This window comes from Oncorhynchus mykiss, chromosome 28 (assembly GCF_013265735.2).
Source record: "Oncorhynchus mykiss isolate Arlee chromosome 28, USDA_OmykA_1.1, whole genome shotgun sequence".
Classification (NCBI taxonomy): domain Eukaryota; kingdom Metazoa; phylum Chordata; class Actinopteri; order Salmoniformes; family Salmonidae; genus Oncorhynchus; species Oncorhynchus mykiss.
In genome coordinates this window covers 6,057,113-6,072,634 of record NC_048592.1, presented here as the reverse complement: position 1 = coordinate 6,072,634, position 15,522 = coordinate 6,057,113, and the positions used below count along the sequence as shown (strand labels likewise).

The 15,522-nt window shown below is 44.9% G+C and overlaps 1 protein-coding gene across 1 annotated transcript in view; it reads left to right on the top strand.

The window, feature by feature from the left end:
• Window positions 1-710: 710 nt before the first annotated feature.
• LOC110508394 (sterile alpha motif domain-containing protein 10) overlaps window positions 711-15,522 on the top strand; it is a 103,005-nt gene continuing 88,193 nt past the window's right edge. The window contains exon 1 of the mRNA XM_021588899.2: window positions 711-876. Coding sequence (XP_021444574.2) covers window positions 864-876 — 13 coding nt within the window. The 5' untranslated portion in view covers window positions 711-863. The remainder of the gene's footprint in view (window positions 877-15,522) is intronic.

Genomic DNA, 15,522 nt, shown 5'->3' with positions numbered 1-15,522 from the left:
ATCCAGATGTCCTCTGCAATCAGACAAATCAAGTTACTGGAACAACACAATGTCTGGAATGATCTCTGTTCCATACATTTGATTATTCTTAATCTAATCAAATGACCTCACAATAGCCTACAATTTATAATTGTTTTATTTATTGCTATCTTGGTAATTGCAGCCATTGAGAAAGATTGATGTGGACAGTAGTGTATCAGAATGGTCTACTCTTGGCTTTCCCCCAATGGATATATGTATTTCTCTTATCATCTAATAGGCTATTTTTTAGCATAAATTATTAGCCAATTAGGCTTCATATTATAGCCTTGGGGTCATGAATTACCTTCTGCCATGGGCCGATATTTTTCCTTGAGTGGATGGTCAGTGGGTCTGAACCATAGTGATAAATCATTTGTACACTGCAAATTGACCGGAAGAATCCCAAACAGATATAATTTCACACCTTCACATTGGGATGTGATCACACATGCCTCTATGCGTGGGAATACTCAGGAACAGATATCCTAAATTAAAATCAATTTGAGCTGATATCCTGGTGATTTCACAGTCCAACAACGAAAAGTATCATAAAAGAAACACACAAAAAAATAAGGTTTCGTTGGTGACCTCTTGTCTCTCGGCGGTCAGGTCCAAAAAAGGTGAGGGGTTAACAACAAGAGAGTCGATTGGTAGCTGACCAACGAAAACAAACGTTCGGAGGAGACGGTGTGCTCTGTCTATCAGTATACACCGTGCCTCATAAGCACCCAGTAGGCGAGTGACAAACCGTGCGCTCACACTTTGCCACCCAGCCAGATACAGAGAAGCAATGGGAGACGATAACTGAGGCAACCACAAAGAGATATACACTGAGACCGACTATGGCTGTGGACGGTAAGAGCGCTGTTTTATTTATGAAACGACTCATTTGAATCGTTGGTATATCTTTTGTAAAATAGAGGTTAAGGGTATTTGTAACAGTCTATTTTTATTAAGCATTAGGTTACACCGGGGGCTTCTATCCCTCCCAGACCTGTGGTGGGGGTTCTCTTGTCAACATCAATAACAACATCTTTACTTAGCTTATTAGGGTGAATTTATGAGGACGTCAATAAATGGGGGACTTGTAAGATATCCTCTTGTTCTTTGTAAATATTGCATAAGGTTCAACATCCGTAGAGGATAAATAACGTGGGACATTTCGAGGAAGTTTGAACTGGTATGTCTGTAGTTGATCACTCACATATTGCGTTTTGTTTCAGTAGCCTCAGTCCTTGAAGTTATCTTTCATAACAACCTTGACTGGGGTGGGAATAATTTGTGGAACGTTCCAACAGAAATCTGTTCCAAAAACGTAAAGGACAAGGTTGCCAACAAACAACGCATACAAAGTAGCATGATCAAATCACCTAGCTGCCGAATAGGCATCTAGGTGAGTGAAAAACTTAATGAAATAGCCCACCCACTACCCGGTATCTTTTTCTGCCGCTATACAACTTTGTATGTGTTGTTTGTTGGAAACCTTGTTATTTAAGACGTTTTTGGAACAGATTCCTGTTGGAATGTAACACAAATTATACCCACCCCTTGACTGTGTCCTATTGGGTTTTGGTGGGTGGACTTCACTGCATTAAAATACGCATTTCTGGGATGAAAATTACAGATGACTTTCCCACAGACAGACAGAGTCTGTCTCGGAGTTACTGACACTGTGTCACACATACACGGCTTCTGCACACCCCACGTGTGTTGGGGAATTGAACAGGGCCCGGTTTCCCGATAGCTATGGAATTTAGGTTTAGGACTGTTTTTGACAATGCATATTTCCTACAACGGCCGAAGTAACATGCGTTTCCCAAATCACCAGGTAGAGAGAATGTTCGCTATGTGCGTGGTTGAGGCATGTGTCAGTACTAATAGGTCCCCGAAAGAAAGTCAGTTTACCCTAACCTTATAATCATTCCACTATACTGATGACAGATCAGCTCCTAGAAAGATATTATCACATATGGCTGCAAATATTACGGTTGCTTACAGTACGCCTCTATCACACCGACAATATTTTAGCGTTTTGGTACACCAGAAGTACATTCATTTCCAGTGAAACGCTGCGTTTGCCTTGCAGCATTGTGTCGCAGTTGCGGTGCATTCTTTATCGAATGTTAAATGACGAGACAGAGGTATTGATGCGAGTAACCAGTCTTATTCAGTACATCACAATACATCCGGGTATCTCAAGCCGGTAAAACACACGAGTTGCAGTAATGAACACTTACCAACAGATGGCATCACTGTGCCATCTTACACCCATAACATCTTCCCTTTATAAAATAGGACAGTAGGTGTCAATTCACTAACAAAACAAACCTAGTAATAATTTCCAACATGAACAGTTTATTATTTTTTTATTTTATTTTTCTCAGGTAACAACAACACATTTTGATATTCTCTTCACTTTTATCTCTGTCTGTCAGCAATCCCTGATGGGAAACCTACAGATTAAGTCTTTGGTGGCTGGGACAGACGCCCGCAGCGTGAAAAGACAGGGGGCTTGCCTGCAAGGCCTGCGGGTTACCGCACAGGCGTGTCACCTGAATGCCTAAGGGGAGAATTGATGGGCGAGGGAGCGGCTGACCTGTGATCCCCTGGCTCTTCGCCCAGTGCCTCAGTCCCCATGTGACTTGCTGGGGTTCCGTCTTTTGTCATGTGACCCCTTTGACCATCGGGGTTCTGAGTAGGTGCTGGCTCAGCAAACCGAAGGTCAACCCTGGTACGACGGACGGTATAGTGATCTATTCACTTGGACCAAGTAGGAGCGTGGTGCCACTTTCTGTACACAGGATCCGAGTCTCCAGAGGCCTGTCCGGTCCCCTGGTAGTGGCTTCATTCGCACCACATTTCACGTAGATGAACTTGGTGACCTGTCTTCTGTGACGTAGCTTCACCAGCATGTCTGTCACCACACATGGCTCCAGGAGAGTGCTGGCTACTGGCAGAACTGCTTTTAAGCGCCGTGCCATGAGGCGATGTGCCGGGCTGCTATCCATGCCTTCTGTCAGGGTAATGCGCCACTGCAGGATTGCTTTCCAGGCATCTGTGCCCTCTCGCAGAGCCTTTTTGCAGAGGTTCTTTGCGATTTTTACTGCGGACTCCGCCTTCCCAGTAGCTTTTGGGTGTCGTGGTGATGAAGTGACGTGCTCGAATTCCCATCCTGCAGCAAATTTTCGGAACTCAACTCAGGAGAATTGGGGTCCATTGTCTGAAATTACCCTATCTGGCTGGCCATGGCGGGCAAACTGAGCCTTGCAGCGTTTGATTGTTGTCTCTGCTGAGAGGTTGGGGAGGAGATCAATCTCGCAAAAGTCTGAGTAATGATCGACTACCAGCAGAAAGTCTTTGCCACTGTGCTGGAAGAGATCTAGACTTACTATCTGCCAGGGGCGCATCGGTAGCTCGTGGGACATCATCGTCTCTCTCTGTTACTCAATGGCATATTCATTGCAGATTGTGCATTTACTGACATAGTCTTTGATTTCATTCTGCATTCCAGGCCAATACAGTGTGTCACGTGCTTGTCTGTAACAGGCCTCACCTCCTATGTGACTTGAGTGCACGTGCGCCAACATCTCATGGCGCAGAGACCGGGGAATAACGACTCTCTGATCCTTGAATATCACTACATTTTGAACACTGAGCTCCTCTTTGACTGGCCAATATTCTCTGACGGGCCAGCCCATCAGAATCACAGACCTCTGCCTGGAGTTGCCCGTCCCTGTCTGCATGCTGTCTGATTTGTATACGGCGCTTGTCCGTAACATTGAGGTACTCAGCCTGGTTGATGTGTTCAACATCCACTTGCTCTGTTTGTAAGCTGCACACTGCGTGTTGCTCATGCATGGAGCGTGTGTGAGTCCTGATGCAGTATCCCTGATGAGCGTGTCACTCACATACATCTCCGGCCCTGGCTTATACACCACCTTGAGGTTGTAGTTTTGTAGGGCCAGTAGCATGCTCTGCAGTCATTTGGGGCATTCAGAAGCTTGCTGAATATAGCAATAAAGGGCTTGTGATCTGTCTCTGCGGTAATATTGTCGCGCCCTTACAGGTAGTGGTGGAAGCGTTGGCATGCAAACAAAATGCTGAGCCCTATTAGAGGTCGCCCGATTAATCGGAATCGCCGATTAATTAGGGCCGATTTCAAGTTTTCATAACAATCGGAAATCTGTATTTTTGGGTGCTGATTTGCCGTTTTTTTTATTTTACACCTTTATTTAATCTTTATTTAACTAGGCAAGTCAGTTAAGAACACATTCTTATTTTCAATGACGACCTAGGAACGGTGGGTTAACTGCCTCGTTCAGGGGCTGAAAGACAGATTTTCTCATTGTCAGCTCGGGGGATCCAATCTTGCATCCTTACAGTTAACTAGTCCAACACAATAACGACCTGCCTCTCTCTCGTTGCACTCCACAAGGAGACTGCCTGTTACGCAAATGCAGTAAGCCAAGGTAAGTTGCTAGCTAGCATTAAACTTATCTTATAAAAAACAATCAATCATACTGTCGTTGTGTTGCTGGTTCGAGCCCAGGGAGGAGCGAGTAGAGGGACAGAAGCTATACTGTTACACTGGCAATACTAAAGTGCTTATAAGAACATCCAATAGTCAAAGGTTAATGAAATACAAATGGTATAGAGGGAAATAGTCCTTTAATAACTACAACCTAAAACTTCTTACCTCTGAATATTGAAGACTCATGTTAAAAGGAACCACCAGCTTTCATATGTTCTCATGTTCTGAGCAAGGAACTGAAACTTTAGCTTTCTTACATGGCACATATTGCACTTTTACGTTCTCCAACACTTTGTTTTTGCATTATTTAAACCAAATGGAACATGTTTCATTGAGGCTAAATTGATTTTTATTGATGTATTATATTATGTTAAAATAAGTATTAATTCAGTTGTTGTAATTGTCATTATTACAAATACATAATTTTTTTTTTTAAATCGGACGATTAATCGGTATTGGCTTTTTTGGTCCTCCAATAATCGGTATCGGCGTTGAAAAATCATAATCGGTCGACCTCTATTCTCTATCTGGGCATAGTTCTGCTCTGTTGGGGTGAGTGCCCAAGAGGCGAATGCCACAGGCTGGCCCTCCTGCATGAGGCAACAGCCAAGTCCATACTGGCTTGAGTCACTCTGAATCATGACAGGTTTTGACACATCGTAGTATCGCAGTATAGGTGTTTGGGTGACCAGTTGTTTTATTTCCCTCACCGCTGCGTCATGTTTTGGGAGCCAATGCCAGATGGTGTCCTTGTCCATGAGCCTCCTTAGTGGCTCACACACTTCAGAGAGTCGTGGTAGGAATTTGGCAAGGTAGGTGACGAATCCGACGAAGCGCTGCACTCCCTTCACGTCAGATGGGTGGGGCATTTCCAAGACAGCCTTCACTTTTTCAGGATCTGCCTTCAATCCGATGGAGGACAAGATGTGCCCATGAAAGCGGACCTCTGGCACTTTAAACTGAAGCTTGTTTATGCTTAGCCTTAGCTTGACCTGTCTGCATCTGACCATCAGGGCCAGCAGCTTGGCGTCATGGTCACATTCTGCCTCCTCATCACTGTCCCCACAGCCCACTACGAGGATTTCATCTACTATGGGTTCCACGCCACTGAGTCCCATCAACAGCTCATGCTGTTTCCGCTGATACACCTCTGGAGCCACAGAGACACCAAACGGAAGATTCAACCACCTCTTCCTGCCCCAGGGTGTCCAAAAGGTGGTCATGTAGCTGCTGGGCTCATCGAGCTTGCACTGCAGGAAGGCATCTCTGGCATTCACGAGCGTGAAGACTCTGGCCTTTGGGAACTTGTAAAGAACATCCTCCAACGTGGGCATAATGTAATGTGAACGTCGCAGAACCCGGTTGAGGTGTTTAGGATCAATGCATATCCGTAGCTTGTCTGGTTTCTTGACGATAACCATATTACTTATCCAGTCTGTAGGCTCGTGACGGAAATGATGTGGCCATCTGCTTCGTGTTTGTCAAGCTGAGCCTTCGTTGCTGCTTTCATGGCCACTGGTACATTGTGGGGTGCACACTGGACAGGCTGGATTGCAGCGTCCAACTCAAAGTGGACTTCCCGGGAACTGACTCGACCGGTGCGTTGAAGACATCGTGGTACGTGCTTAGGAGTGTCTCCTTGCTCAGGGGCCCAGCCTGGACTTTGTCTATAATGTTAAGATCAGCTGGGATGGTGAAGTTAATGAGCCCAAGGCGCTCACATGTAGAACGTGACAGTAATGGCTGTTGACTAGCCTCAACTATTTCAAACTCAAGGGTGTATTTCTGGCCACGTAAAACACATTATGTCACAAACAGGCCTAAAGAGGTCATGAACTGGCCTGAATACAGTTTCAGCTTGGTGCTACTCTGTGTGAGTTTGTCTCTGGGCGCGAGCCTCCTTTTGTCTTTAAGGCACATAACGTTGCATGTGGCCCCTGAATCTAGCTGGCATTGCTGTGGTTTATTATTAAGTAGCAGAGTGACAAACCACTATTGTCCTTTTGCCCTCACTGCCCCTATGCACTCGCTAGCATGTACATCCTCTGTGCTGCCGTTCCCTTCATCTGTGTTTGTTTCCATGGAGTGCACTTTACCCTCCTTTCTCTTGCTTTTCATGCAGAACCTTGCGAAGTGATTAGCTGTATCACAGGATTTGCATATTTTTCCATAGGCTGGGCAGTGTTCTTTTCCCCGTCCATGAGAAATGCCACAATATCGGCATGTATTGGGGTTGTCTACTGCAGAGTTGGCTGAAGTATTAGCATTAGCTGTGTCAAAGGGGAATTTCTTTACTGGCTGCCTGAATGTAGCACTGACATTGTCCATATGTTGCCTTTCTAGCTCCATGGACCTTATCTGTATATCAGTAAGCTCTGCTGCACGGCATGTCTCCACTACCAAGACCAGCATCAGGTCACGTTCTCTCAGCATATGTCTGCGGGTGCCCTCATCAGTTATGCCAAGCACAATCTTATATCTGATCAGTTCATCTCTTAAAGCATTGTCACATGTAGCTAGCTGCCTTTTCCCTTAACCTACTGACAAAGCTGTCAATGGACTCCCCATCCTAACTGTTTGCAACGACCGAAAACAACGCTCGTAGAGGACGTTCTTTGCTGGCTTAAAGTAATGTTCAAGAGCATCAAGAATACAGTGCCTTGCGAAAGTATTCGCCCCCCTTGAACTTTGCGACCTTTTGCCACATTTCAGGCTTCAAACATAAAGATATAAAACTGTATTTTTTTCAACAACAAGTGGGACACAATCAACAACCAATTTTTCAGTTTTTGATTTGTTAAAAAAGTTTGAAATATCCAATAAATGTCGTTCCACTTCATGATTGTGTCCAACTTGTTGTTGATTCTTCACAAAAAAATACAGTTTTATATCTTTATGTTTGAAGCCTGAAATGTGGCAAAAGGTCGCAAAGTTCAAGGGGGCCGAATACTTTCGCAAGGCACTGTAGCTATAGCGTTACCTTGCTGAGCTGCTGTTAGGTTCAGGTTGTGTTTGTATACGTGTCGGCATTCAGTTCCCATTATAGTCCTCAAAGTGGCAGCCACTACCTCATCATCCTTTTCCAGAAGTCCTGTTGCTAGCGCATAGTCCTCCCATTCACCTCTAAACGTATCCCAGTTCGTGCTCCAATCCCCGCTGAGCTTCACAACGGCGGGAGGGGGAATGTTCGCTGCCATGTCTAACCGGTGCTAACAACACTGAAGCTAACTAGCAAACTCACTCTAGCTAAGGTCAATTCCGGCAAAATTTTACTCAAATAAGCATTTGTTTGGTAAACCAGAACAGGTGACTCTAATTTGCGGAAAGCATGGTTAGTTTTCTGACACTGACACCATGTTTGAATGTTAAAATGACAAGTCAGAGGCATTGATGCGAGTAACCAGTCTTGTTCAGTACATCGCAATACATCCGGGTATCTCAAGCACACTGGTAAAACCCATGAGTTGCAGTAATGAACATTTGCCAACATGTGGACGGCTGATCTTGGATGGCTGTGTGGATGGCTGATCTTGTTCCTCTCTTTATGTAGATGACTGATCTTGTGCGTCTGGGTGGCTGATCTTGTTCGTCTGGATGGCTGATCTTGTTCGTCTGGATGGCTGATCTTGTCAGTCTGGATGGCTGATCTTGTCAGTCTGGATGGCTGATCTTGTTCGTCTGGATGGCTGATCTTGTTCGTCTGGATGGCTGATCTTGTGCATCTCTTTATGTGGATGGCTGATCTTGTTCGTCTCTTTATGTGGATGGCTGATCTTGTTCGTCTGGATGGCTGATCTTGTTCATCTGGATGGCTGATCTTGTGCATCTCTTTATGTGGATGACTGATCTTGTTCGTCTGGATGGCTGATCTTGTTCGTCTGGATGGCTGATCTTGTGCATCTCTTTATGTGGATGGCTGATCTTGTGCTTCTCTTTATGTGGATTGCTGATCTTGTTCCTCTCTTTATGTGGATGGCTGATCTTGTTCCTCTCTTTATGTGGCTGGCTGATCTTGTTCCTCTCTTTATGTGGCTGGCTGATCTTGTTCCTCTCTCTATGTGGCTGGTTGATCTTGTTCGTCTCTTCATGTGGATGGCTGATCTAGTTCGTCTGGATGGCTGATCTTGTTCGTCTCTTTATGTGGATGGCTGATCTTGTTCGTCTGGATGGCTGATCTTGTTCGTCTCTTTATGTGGATGGCTGATCTTGTTCGTCTCTTTATGTGGATGGCTGATCTTGTTCGTCTCTTTATGTGGATGGCTGATCTTGTTCGTCTGTATGGCCGATATTGTTCCTCTCTTCATGTGGATGGCTGATCTTGTTCCTCTCTTTATGTGGATGGCTGATCTTGTTCCTCTCTTTATGTGGATGGCTGATCTTGTTCCTCTCTTTATGTGGCTGGCTGATCTTGTTCCTCTCTCTATGTGGCTGGCTGATCTTGTTCGTCTCTTCATGTGGATGGCTGATCTTGTTTGTCTGGATGGCTGATCTTGTTCGTCTCTTTATGTGGATGGCTGATCTTGTTCGTCTGGATGGCTGATCTTGTTCGTCTCTTTATGTGGATGGCTGATCTTGTTCGTCTGGATGGCTGATCTTGTGGATCTCTTCATGTGAATGGCTGATCTTGTTCCTCTCTTTATGTGGATGGCTGATCTTGTTCGTCTCTATGTGGATGACTGATCTTGTTCGTCTGTATGGCCGATCTTGTTCCTCTCTTTATGTGGATGGCTGATCTTGTTCCTCTCTTTATGTGGATGGCTGATCTTGTTCCTCTCTATGTGGCTGGCTGATCTTGTTCCTCTCTTTATGTGGCTGGCTGATCTTGTTCCTCTCTCTATGTGGCTTGCTGATCTTGTTCCTCTCTATGTGGCTGACTGATCTTGTTCCTCTCTATGTGGCTGGCTGATCTTATTTGTCTGGATGGCTGATCTTGTTTTTCTGGATGACTGATCTTGTTTGTCTGGATGGCTGATCTTGTTCGTCTCTTATGTGGATGGCTGATCTTGTTAGTCTGGATGGCTGATCTTGTTCGTCTCTTTATGTGGATGGCTGATCTTGTTCGTATGGATGGCTGATCTTGTTTGTCTCTTTATGTGGATGGCTGATCTTGTTCGTCTGGATGGCTGATCTTGTTCGTCTCTTTATGTGGATGGGTGATCTTGTTCATCTCTTTATGTGGATGGCTGATCTTGTTCGTCTGGATGGCTGATCTTGTTAGTCTGGATGGCTGATCTTGTGGATCTCTTCATGTGGATGGCTGATCTTGTTCGTCTGGATGGCTGATCTTGTTCGTCTCTTTATGTGGATGGCTGATCTTGTTCCTCTCTATGTGGATGGCTGATCTTGTTCCTCTCTTTATGTGGCTGGCTGATCTTGTTCCTCTCTTTATGTGGCTGGCTGATCTTGTTCCTCTCTTTATGTGGCTGGCTGATCTTGTTCGTCTCTTTATGTGGATGGGTGATCTTGTTCGTCTCTATGTGGATGGCTGATCTTGTTCGTCTGGATGGCTGATCTTGTTCGTCTGGATGGCTGATCTTGTGGATCTCTTCATGTGGATGGCTGATCTTGTTCGTCTGGATGGCTGATCTTGTTCGTCTGGATGGCTGATCTTGTTCGTCTGGATGGCTGATCTTGTGCGTCTCTTCATGTAGATGGCTGATCTTGTGCTTCTCTTAATGTGGATGGCTGATCTTGTTCCTCTATGTGGATGGCTGATCTTGTTCCTCTATGTGGATGGCTGATCGTGTTCCTCTCTTTATGTGGATGGCTGATCTTGTTCCTCTCTTCATGTGGATGGCTGATCTTGTTTGTCTGGATGGCTGATCTTATTTGTCTGGATGGCTGATCTTGTTCCTCTCTTTATGTGGATGGCTGATCTTGTTTGTCTGGATGGCTGATCTTGTTCGTCTGGATGGCTGATCTTGTGCATCTCTTTATATGGATGGCTGATCTTGCTCGTCTGGATGGCTGATCTTGTTTGTCTCTTTATGTGGATGGCTGATCTTGTTCGTCTCTTTATGTGGATGACTGATCTTGTTCGTCTGTATGGCCGATCTTGTTCCTCTCTTTATGTGGATGGCTGATCTTGTTCCTCTCTTTATGTGGATGGCTGATCTTGTTCCTCTCTTTATGTGGATGGCTGATCTTGTTCCTCTCTTTATGTGGCTTGCTGATCTTGTTCCTCTCTTTATGTGGCTTGCTGATCTTGTTCCTCTCTATGTGGCTGACTGATCTTGTTCCTCTCTATGTGGCTGGCTGATATTATTTGTCTGGATGGCTGATCTTGTTTTTCTGGATGACTGATCTTGTTTGTCTGGATGGCTGATCTTGTTCGTCTCTTATGTGGATGGCTGATCTTGTTAGTCTGGATGGCTGATCTTGTTCGTCTCTTTATGTGGATGGCTGATCTTGTTCGTATGGATGGCTGATCTTGTTTGTCTGGATGGCTGATCTTATTCGTCTCTTTATGTGGATGGGTGATCTTGTTCGTCTGGATGGCTGATCTTATTCGTCTCTTTATGTGGATGGGTGATCTTGTTCGTCTGGATGGCTGATCTTGTTAGTCTGGATGGCTGATCTTGTGGATCTCTTCATGTGGATGGCTGATCTTGTTCGTCTGGATGGCTGATCTTGTTCGTCTGGATGGCTGATCTTGTTCCTCTCTTTATGTGGATGGCTGATCTTGTTCCTCTCTATGTGGATGGCTGATCTTTTTCCTCTCTTTATGTGGATGGCTGATCTTGTTCCTCTCTTTATGTGGATGGCTGATCTTGTTCCTCTCTTTATGTGGATGGCTGATCTTGTTCCTCTCTTTATGTGGATGGCTGATCTTGTTCCTCTCTTTATGTGGCTGGCTGATCTTGTTCCTCTCTTTATGTGGCTGGCTGATCTTGTTCGTCTCTTTATGTGGATGGGTGATCTTGTTCGTCTCTATGTGGATGGGTGATCTTATTTGTCTGGATGGCTGATCTTGTTTTTCTGGATGACTGATCTTGTTTGTCTGTATGGCTGATCTTGTTCGTCTCTTATGTGGATGGCTGATCTTGTTAGTCTGGATGGCTGATCTTGTTCGTCTCTTTATGTGGATGGCTGATCTTGTTCGTATTGATGGCTGATCTTGTTTGTCTCTTTATGTGGATGGCTGATCTTGTTCCTCTCTTTATGTGGATGGCTGATCTTGTTCCTCTCTTTATGTGGATGGCTGATCTTGTTCCTCTCTTTATGTGGATGGCTGATCTTGTTCCTCTCTTTATGTGGATGGCTGATCTTGTTCCTCTCTTTATGTGGCTGGCTGATCTTGTTCGTCTCTTTATGTGGATGGGTGATCTTGTTCGTCTCTATGTGGATGGCTGATCTTGTTCGTGTGGATGGCTGATCTTGTTCGTCTGGATGGCTGATCTTGTGGATCTCTTCATGTGGATGGCTGATCTTGTTCGTCTGGATGGCTGATCTTGTTCGTCTGGATGGCTGATCTTGTGCGTCTCTTCATGTAGATGGCTGATCTTGTGCTTCTCTTAATGTGGATGGCTGATCTTGTTCCTCTCTTTATGTGGATGGCTGATCTTGTTCCTCTCTTTATGTGGATGGCTGATCTTGTTCCTCTATGTGGATGGCTGATCTTGTTCCTCTCTTTATGTGGATGGCTGATCTTGTTCCTCTCTTTATGTGGATGGCTGATCTTGTTCCTCTTCATGTGGATGACTGATCTTGTTTGTCTGGATGGCTGATCTTATTTGTCTGGATGGCTGATCTTGTTCCTCTCTTTATGTGGATGGCTGATCTTGTTTGTCTGGATGGCTGATCTTGTTCGTCTGGATGGCTGATCTTGTGCATCTCTTTATGTGGATGGCTGATCTTGTTCGTCTGGATGGCTGATCGTGTTTGTCTGGATGGCTGATCTTGTTTGTCTCTTTATGTGGATGGCTGATCTTGTTTGTCTCTTTATGTGGATGGCTGATCTTGTTCGTCTGGATGGCTGATCTTGTTCGTCTGGATGGCTGATCTTGTTCGTCTGGATGGCTGATCTTGTTCGTCTGGATGGCTGATCTTGTTCGTCTGGATGGCTGATCTCGTTCGTCTGGATGGCTGATCTTGTTCGTCTGGATGGCTGATCTTGTTCGTCTGGATTGCTGATCTTGTGGATCTCTTCATGTGGATGGCTGATCTTGTTCCTCTCTTTATGTGGATGGCTGATCTTGTTCCTCTCTTTATGTGGATGACTGATCTTGTTCGTCTGGATGGCCGATCTCATTCGTCTCTTCATGTGGATGACTGATCTTGTTCATCTCCTTATGTGGATGGCTGATCTTGTTCCTCTCTTTATGTGAATGACTGATCTTGTTCGTCTCTTTATGTGGATGGTTGATCTTGTTCGTCTTGATGGCTGATCTTGTGCATCTCTTTATGTGGATTCCTGATCTTGTTTGTGTCTTTATGTGGATGGCTGATCTTGTTCGTCTTTTTATGTGGATCACTGATCTTGTTCGTCTCTTTATGTGGATGGCTGATCTTGTTTGTCTCTTTATGTGGGTGACTGATCTTGTTCGTCTGGATGGCTGATCTCATTCGTCTCTTCATGTGGATGACTGATCTTGTTCATCTCCTTATGTGGATGGCTGATCTTGTTTGTCTCTTCATGTGAATGACTGATCTTGTTCGTCTCTTTATGTGGATGGTTGATCTTGTTCGTCTTGATGGCTGATCTTGTGCATCTCTTTATGTGGATTCCTGATCTTGTTTGTGTCTTTATGTGGATGGCTGATCTTGTTCGTCTTTTTATGTGGATCACTGATCTTGTTCGTCTCTTTATGTGGATGGCTGATCTTGTTCCTCTTTTTGTGGCTGGCTGATCTTGTTCATCTCTCTATGTGGCTGGCTGATCTTGTTCGTCTCTTTATGTGGATGGTTGATCTTGTTCGTCTGGATGGCTGATCTTGTGCAGCTCTTTATGTGGATTCCTGATCTTGTTTGTGTCTTTGTGTGGATGGCTGATCTTGTTCGTCTTTTTATGTGGATGACTGATCTTGTTCGTCTCTTTATGTGGATGGCTGATCTGGTTCGTCTCTTTATGTGGATGGCTGATCTTGTGCGAATGTTTCTCTCACACCCGCTCCCTTGATTTAGCTACACTGTAAAGCATATTGTGCCCCTTTTACTTGTAGGTAACTATTTGCATCAGATTTTTAAGTAAATCCAACAAGGATGATCTTTTATGTATAATAGACTTTGCTTTTAATGTATTACAAACTCAGATACATTAATTGCAAACACCTAATTGGATCTCAAAACTTTCATTCAACTTTAATTTTAACAGGTTAAAAACAATTTAAAAAAATTGACCTGCTTAAATCCTTCCAGTCCCAGAACTAATGTTATAGTTTTATATACTTAATGTAATCAAATCAAATCAAATCAAATTTTATTTGTCACATACACATGGTTAGCAGATGTTAATGCGAGTGTAGCGAAATGCTTGTGCTTCTAGTTCCGACAATGCAGTAATAACCAACAAGTAATCTAACTAACAATTCCAAAACTACTGTCTTGTACACAGTGTAAGGGGATAAAGAATATGTACATAAGGATATATGAATGAGTGAGGTACAGAGCAGCATAGGCAAGATACAGTAGATGGTATCGAGTACAGTATGTACAAATGAGGTGAGTATGTAAACAAAGTGGCATAGTTTAAAGTGGCTAGTGATACATGTATTACATAAGGATACAGTCGATGATATAGAGTACAGTATATACGTATGCATATGAGATGAATAATGTAGGGTAAGTAACATTATATAAGGTAGCATTGTTTAAAGTGGCTAATGATATATTTACATCATTTCCCATCAATTCCCATTATTAAAGTGGCTGGAGTTGAGTCAGTGTCAGTGTGTTGGCAGCAGCCACTCAATGTTAGTGGTGGCTGTTTAACAGTCTGATGGCCTTGAGATAGAAGCTGTTTTTCAGTCTCTCGGTCCCAGCTTTGATGCACCTGTACTGACCTCGCCTTCTGGATGATAGCGGGGTGAACAGGCAGTGGCTCGGGTGGTTGATGTCCTTGATGATCTTTATGGCCTTCCTGTGACATCGGGTGGTGTAGGTGTCCTGGAGGGCAGGTAGTTTGACCCCGGTGATGCGTTGTGCAGACCTCACCACCCTCTGGAGAGCCTTACGGTTGAGGGCGGAGCAGTTGCCGTACCAGGCGGTGATACAGCCCGCCAGGATGCTCTCGGTTGTGCATCTGTAGAAGTTTGAGAGTGCTTTTGGTGACAAGCCAAATTTCTTCAGCCTCCTGAGGTTGAAGAGGCGCTGCTGCGCCTTCTTCACAATGCTGTCTGTGTGAGTGGACCAATTCAGTTTGTCTGTGATGTGTATGCCGAGGAACTTAAAACTTGCTACCCTCTCCACTACTGTTCCATCGATGTGGATAGGGGGGTGTTCCCTCTGCTGTTTCCTGAAGTCCACAATCATCTCCTTAGTTTTGTTGACGTTGAGTGTGAGGTTATTTTCCTGACACCACACTCCGAGGGCCCTCACCTCCTCCCTGTAGGCCGTCTCGTCGTTGTTGGTAATCAAGCCTACCACTGTTGTGTCGTCCGCAAACTTGATGATTGAGTTGGAGGCGTGCGTGGCCACGCAGTCGTGGGTGAACAGGGAGTACAGGAGAGGGCTCAGAACGCACCCTTGTGGGGCCCCAGTGTTGAGGATCAGCGGGGAGGAGATGTTGTTGCCTACCCTCACCACCTGGGGGCGGCCCGTCAGGAAGTCCAGTACCCAGTTGCACAGGGCGGGGTCGAGACCCAGGGTCTCGAGCTTGATGACGAGCTTGGAGGGTACTATGGTGTTGAATGCCGAGCTGTAGTCAATGAACAGCATTCTCACATAGGTATTCCTCTTGTCCAGATGGGTTAGGGCAGTGTGCAGTGTGGTTGAGATTGCATCGTCTGTGGACCTATTTGGGCGGTAAGCAA